The 7,067-nt window shown below is 42.3% G+C and overlaps 2 protein-coding genes across 2 annotated transcripts; both read right to left on the reverse strand.

Moving 5' to 3' along the window:
- Positions 1-470: 470 nt before the first annotated feature.
- Positions 471-860, reverse strand: LOC110734943. The gene has a single exon (XM_021915065.1). It carries the CDS (start codon positions 858-860, stop codon positions 471-473), a length of 390 nt encoding a protein of 129 aa, XP_021770757.1.
- Positions 861-2,060: 1,200 nt separating this feature from the next.
- Positions 2,061-5,673, reverse strand: LOC110734948. The gene is made up of 4 exons (XM_021915070.1): positions 4,956-5,673; positions 3,709-4,565; positions 3,376-3,612; positions 2,061-2,171 (listed from the first exon to the last, which is right to left on the reverse strand). Exons 1-4 carry the CDS (start codon positions 5,671-5,673, stop codon positions 2,061-2,063), a joined length of 1,923 nt encoding a protein of 640 aa, XP_021770762.1.
- Between the last annotated feature and the right edge of the window lie 1,394 nt (positions 5,674-7,067).

Below are 7,067 nucleotides of genomic sequence, written 5' to 3' on the forward strand. Positions count from 1 at the left end.
ATGCGCCCGCGGGTCGGGCATTCCAACTTTCTGACATTCTGAACTGCTGACTGTCGCGCCCGCGGAGGAGATATGCGCGCCCGCGGAGGTAAGGGTCGCGCCAACGGCATACCCTGTCCGCGCCCTCTCTCGGGCATCTCATAGGCATCTCCTCTTTCTTTTAAATCCTGAAAACCCTTGCTCCGCGCCCGCGGGTCTTCTGTGCGCGCCCTCTCCAGGGTTTCTCCTGGCATCTCCACTTTCAATTCTTCCATTCTCCTTCTCCTCTCCAAGCTCAACTTAATAGATTAAAATCCCAAAGATCCAAGTACCTAATGGAAGAACAAACATACACACAATAAGAGATTAAAGAAAAATCGTCCAAAACTAATCAAACACAAGAAACACAAAATCAAAAGAGTTGAGAACTCGGGTTGCCTCCCGAGAAGCGCTTCTTTATAAGGTCATTAGCTTGACCATTCACATCATCTTCAAGAAAGTGGCTTAGGATCCGCAGGATCAAGCCTCATGCACTCAATCATGCCAACTTGATTATTGCAATTGTAGAGCTTCAAACGGTGGCCGTTAACCATGAACTTGTTCCCCTCCGCTTCTAACTCAAAAGACCCGTAAGGAGTAGTCCTTGAAATTATGAAAGGCCCCGACCACTTGGATTTTAGTTTTCCGGGAAACAACCGCAGCCTAGAGTTGAACAACAACACCTTGTCTCCAACCTTGAAGCTCTTGTTCCTTATATGTCGGTCGTGCCACATCTTAGTCCTCTCCTTGTAAAGCCTCGAGTTATCGTAAGCATCATACAGGAGCTCCTCAAGTTCATTGAGCTTAAGCAATCTCTTCTCACCCGCCAAGGACATGTCCATGTTGAGCTCATTGATCGCTCACCAAGCCTTGTATTCCAACTCAACCGGCAAGTGACAAGCCTTCCCATAGACCAACCGGTAGGGGGTCGTGCCAATGGGGGTTTTGTATGCCGTCCTTAGAGCCCAAAGCATGTCATCGAGCTTGAGAAACCAATCTTTCCTAGACTTGTTCACCATCCTCTTAAGAAGGTTTTTGATATCTCTATTGGACACTTCCACTTGTCCTTGAGTTTAAGGGTGGTAAGGGAGACCAACCTTGTGATGAACCCCGTACCTTTTGAGGAGAGCTTCGAATTGCTTCTTGGCAAAATGAGAACCACCATCGCTGATTAGCACTCTAGGAACCCTAAACCGTAGAAATATGACTTTTTTGAGAAGCTTGAGCACCACTTTATGGTCATTGGTGGGGGATGGTATAGCTTCAATCCACTTGGTCACATAGTCCACCGCCACCAAGATATAAAGATTTCCACAAGAAGAGACAAAAGCCCCATGAAGTCGACACCCCAAACATCGAATGGCTCGACCTCCAAAATGTTTTGTTGAGGCATTTCATCCCTTTTGGTTATGCCACCACTTCTTTGGCATTTGTCACACCGTGAAACAAATTTGTGGCCATCCTTGTGCATTTTTGGGCACCAAAGAAGAGATTGGGAGATCTTTGCCACGGTCTTTTCAACTCCTCCATGCCCTCCACATGGCAATGAGTGGCAATGTTCAATAACTCCTTCTATCTCATGATCTGGAACACATTTCCGAAAGAGGCCATCTCCACATTGCTTGAACAAATAAGGATCATTCCAAAAATATCTCCTCACTTCCTTGAAAAATATTTTCTTTTGTTGAGCAGAGAATTCCGGGGGAACTACTCCACATGCTAGATAATTTGCAATGTCCGCATACCAAGGGCTTGATGCCGACACCATGGCCATGAGGGTCTCAAACCCCACCTCTTCATTGATAGGCACCTCTTCCTTATTCTCGAAAGGAAGTCTATATAGATGATCTGCCACATAATTCTCCGCTCCCTTTTTATCCCTCATCTCCATGTCAAAGTCTGGAGCGAAAGAACCCAACGGATGAGACGCGGTTTCGCTTCCTTTTTGGTCATAAGATAGCAGACCGCTGTGTGATCACTGTAGACTATCACCTTTGAGCATATGAGGTAAGACCGGAACTTATCCATGGCAAAGACAACCGCTAGCATTTCCTTCTCCGTTGTGGTATAATTCCTTTGAGCTTCGTCGAGCGTTCTACTTGCATAGTAGATGACACAAGATCTTCCTTCTTTCTTTTGTCCAAGTACGGCACCTATTGCAGATCACTTGCATCGCACATTAGCTCAAAAAGCAAGCTCCAATCCGGAGCTTGCACAACAGGAGAGGAGATGAGGGCTTCCTTAAGCTTTTGGAATGCCTCAAGGAAAGCCTCATAAAAACTGAACACAACATCCTTTTTGAGTAACTCGGTTAAGGGCTTGGCGATTGATGGAAATTTTTTTGATAAACCTCCGGTAAAAACCGGCATGCCCAAGAAAAGCTCTCACTCCCATGATGGAGGTAGGAGGGGGCAACTTAGCAATCACCGAAACCTTAGTCGAGTCAACTTCAATGCCCTTTTTTGATACTTTATGGCCTAGGACAATACCTTCCTCGACCATAAAATGGCATTTTTCCCAATTCAACACTAAACTTGTCTCTTGACACCTTTTCAAAACTTTTTCAAGGTTAATAATACATGTGTCAAAAGACGAGCCACAAACACTAAAATCATCCATAAAAACTTCAATCTCATTCTCAAGCATTTCAGTAAAAATGGAGGTCATGCATCGTTGGAAAGTTGACGGGGCATTGCATAACCCAAAGGGCATTCTTCGGTATGCAAACGTCCCATATGGACATGTAAAAGTAGTTTTCTCTTGATCAATTGGATGGATAGGAATTTGGAAAAAGCCGGAATATCCATCCAAAAAGCAAAAGAAAGCATGATGGGAGAGTCTTTCCAACATTTGATCCATGAAGGGGAGAGGAAAATGATCTGTCTTAGTGTTTTTGTTCAACTTCCTATAATCAATGCACATCCTCCACCCGGTCACCGTCCGGGTGGAGATTTCCTCTCCTCCTTCTCCCTTGACAATGGTCATTCCACCCTTTTTTGGAACCACGTGAACCGGGCTAACCCACTTGCTATCGGAGATAGCATAGATTATACCCGCCTCACGCAATTTCAAAATTTCTTTCTTGACAACCTCTTGGAGGTTGGGTTTCAACCTCCTTTGAGGCTCAATGGAGGTAGATTGATCATCCTCAAGGTGAATACGATGCATGCATAAAGAAGGGCTAATACCTTTGATATCATCAATGCTATACCCTATCACATTTCTATACTTTCTCAAAACAATAATCAAATTTTCCAAATCAAGACAATTAAGGGAAGCACAGACAATAATAGGGTATTCCCCTTCATTTCCGAGATAAGCATATTTCAAAGAAGGGGGAAGGGGTTTGAGTTCTACCTTGGGAGGAGGCTTAGAACTCTGCTCCAATTTTTCCTCCTCATGTTCTAGCTCATCATGCTTAGGATCACTCGCTTCCTCCTCTTTGGCTTCTTCAATGGCCATAGCAAACTCCTTTGCTTCTTGAGAGAAGTACTCTTCCTCACATATGAGAGCTTCAACCATTGGATCTTGAGGACTCATCATAACCCTTCCCAAACGATCTAGCTCTTCATTGACAACATCAACCCTATAGCACTTCTCAACCATGGGGGTCTTGAGTAGCTTGGAGAATTCAAAGACAATTTTTTCATCGGCTACCTCACATGTAATGGTATTGTTCTTGCAATTGACCACCCCCAAGGTCTTAAGAGCTTCACGGCCCAAAATCAAAGGTTCATCCACATCTTCTTCCATATCCATCACTACAAAGTCACAAGGCACATAGATATGCCCAACTTGAATAGGGACATCTTCAAGCTCACTACAAGGTAGCTTCACCGAACGATCGGCCAATTGAATGGTTTTCTTCGTGGGGATCATCTCAATGTTAAGGTTTATAGCAATGGATAGAGGGATCAAACCAACACTTGCTCCAAGGTCGGCTAAGGCACCCCTAGCTTCCATGTTCCCAATCTTGACCGGCAAGGTGAAGCTTCCCGGATCCTTTTGCTTCTTGGGCATTTTGTGTTGAACAAGTGCACTCACTTGATGGGGAAGAGTGATAAGCTCATCATTGAGCTTCCTTTTGTTGGTGAGAATGTCTTTCAAGAACTTGGAGTATGAGGGCATTTGTGTGACAACCTCAATGAAAGGGAGGTTAATGTGTAAGTTTTTCATCACACTTAGGAACTTGGCAAATTTGTCATTCAATTTTCTCTCCGCAAGCCGACCGGGAAAAGGAACTGGTCCATCAAGATTTCTAGCCTCACTAGAAGTTGAGGATGTCACCGCATCCTTAGACTTCTTTTTCTCCATACTCTTCTCTTTCTCATCAACCTTCTCTTCTTCAACTTCTTTATCTTCACTCATCTTCTCTTCTCCTTCCTTCTTTTCCTTTCCATCCTCTTCCTTGGGACCCTCATAAGATGTACCCAATATCAATGTGATTGCCTTGCAAGAGTCGGGTTTCACAATATTAGAAGGGTTGGTTTGTGATTGTCCGGGCAAAGTGGAAGATGAGTTGAAAGGAACCCTCTCGGCCAATTGTGCTAGTTGTGAATCAACCATCTTGTTATGAGCCTTGACTTCTTGCATTTGTTGATTCATGGCTTGAAGTTGTTGAAGAATTTGAGTTTGAGTAGAATCGGGTTAAGATGCTTGCTCTTGACTTCTTGGAGTTGCTTGGTTTTGATTTTGTTATTGGTGTTGATTATTGTGTTGGTTGTTTCTTGGGTAGTTTCCTCTTTGATTTTGGGTTTGGAATGGAGGTGGGTTTTGATATTGGGTGTTGAAGTTGTATAGTTGTTGAGCTTGTTGATTCCATTGTTGAGGTTGGGTTGCAAATCCGGGTGGTGGTTGTCTCCAAGCTACTCCTCCACCATTTCCCCTATACCCTTCTTGCCTTGTATTGTATGCCGCTACATGCTCCGGGCTTAAACCTCCACAATAGGATGTGTCATGGTTCGTACCACCACAATTTTGACAAGAGAAAGAGTTGACTTGGGAGGAGCTCGCCCCACTATTGACACTAGTATTCAACTTTGCAAGCCCTTTTGTCAAAAGCTCAATTTGATGTTGCAATTGATCGACTTTCTCCAACTCATACTTCCCACCTTTCTTTGGCGCATTCCTCCTTCTTCCTCCCCAAGAGTAGTTTTTGACTACCTCTTCAATTGTTGCTTCAACTTGATTTTGAGGGACTTTGATCAATTGTCCACCCGCCCTCGCATCCAAATTAGCTCGAGACATCGGTTCCAAACCATCATAGAAGAACCTCATGAGTAAGCTTTGATTGTATTCATAGTGAGGACATGCTTGCACCAACTCCTTAAACCTCTCCCAAGCTTCACTAAGGCTTTCCTCCGCCTCTTGTTTAAAAGATGCTATCTTCCTCCTCATGTCAGCATTTTTCTCTTCGGAGATGAACCTTTTCAAAAATGCTTGAACAATTTCCCTCCATGTTGAGAGAAAATTAGGCTTGACTTGCTTGAGCCACTTCTTTGCTCTTCCCGCAAGAGATTGCCAAAATAGGTGCATCTGAATGTATTCTTGAGAAACTTGGTTGGTTTGTATCATGGCACAAAGTTCAAGAAACTTATCAAGATTCTCAATAGGGTCTTCACTTGGCGAACCCGAGAATTGCTCCGCTTGAACCATTCGAGTGTAATGAGGATGGATGGTGAAGTTAGTTTCCGTGACGGGTAGCAATATCCCACCGGTGAGCTCATAATCCTCCGGATTACCGAACTCACGAAATAAAACATCCGCTTGTGGTCCTGCTATTTCATCACCTTGGGAATGTGAGGACCAAGAATCACTCTCACTATCAAAGATAGCACCAAAACCTCATCCCTCTTCTTGATAGAGTCTACGGACTTGTCTCAAGGTGCCGTCGATTTCCTGATCAAGGTTGTGAGTAGGTGGTCCTTGAGATCTTCTTTGCATTCACCAAAGCTAAGCAAACAATTAGCAATGACTAGCAAGTAGAAAAAGAACGAAATAAAAAGCAACAAAGCCACTAATAACGCAAATTAAATGTGCAAAACTAGTCGTTTCCCCGGCAACGGCGCCAAAATTTTGATCGGTGGACAATAGGTCGTTAGTTTACTATCCTAGATCAAAATTACAATTTATATCTCCTATCCTAACTCTATCAATTTTACTCTAGATAGCGGTAAGGTAGGGTCGATTCCCAAGGAAACGGGGGTTTAGCACAATTAAAACGAAATCTAAGATAATTGCTAGTAACAAAAAAAAGGGGGTATTGAGATTTGTGTTTGAAGAATCCTATGGACAAATCAACTACTATTGAGCCTAGAATAAACTAAAGAAAATGGAAATATATTAAACACCCTTACATGCAAATAAATGGACAAGATTAGAGAGATAACAATGACAAAAGCACTAGGGAGAGGGGGATTCAATCATGAACAAGGAATACTAATGAAAACTGATAAGGAACCAATTCTAGGAGTATAAACTCTACCTAAGATAGTTCATTCTCATGCAACTACTCAAGCAAGTGGATGAAATCATTCACACCTAGATTAAATCATTCTCATGCATTCAATCAAGGGCTAGAATCTTGGGATTAGAGGTGCACACACTAACTCCAAGCATATTTTAGCTCAAATCATCAACTCAAGAATAAATCCCAATCAATAATCAATAGATAATCTAATACACATGATTTTCACCCCCTTCCCTAGCTAAAAACCTAAGCTAGAAGGAAGGGAATAGCCATAGCAACTAACATAAGCATATATTCAATATCAACACAACCTAACATGATTCTAACTTGAAAGGAAATCAAAGAAACTAATAAAGCTTGAATATTTATGAAAGAAAACTCAAGTAAGAACAATAAAACAAAGAAAATCAAAAACTAGAGAAAAAAAAGTAAGGATTGATATTATAATATAAAGATTAAAGATTACCAAATCATCAAAGTAGTAGCAATAATCTAGAAGAAAGCTTGAATATTTGATTACAAAGATTGATTCTTGAAAACTAGTGTTTTCTCTCTTTAGAAGACATGGATATTCTCTCTC

The sequence above is a fragment of the Chenopodium quinoa genome, unplaced genomic scaffold (genome assembly GCF_001683475.1).
Source record: "Chenopodium quinoa cultivar QQ74 unplaced genomic scaffold, ASM168347v1, whole genome shotgun sequence".
NCBI classification, from domain to species: domain Eukaryota; kingdom Viridiplantae; phylum Streptophyta; class Magnoliopsida; order Caryophyllales; family Amaranthaceae; genus Chenopodium; species Chenopodium quinoa.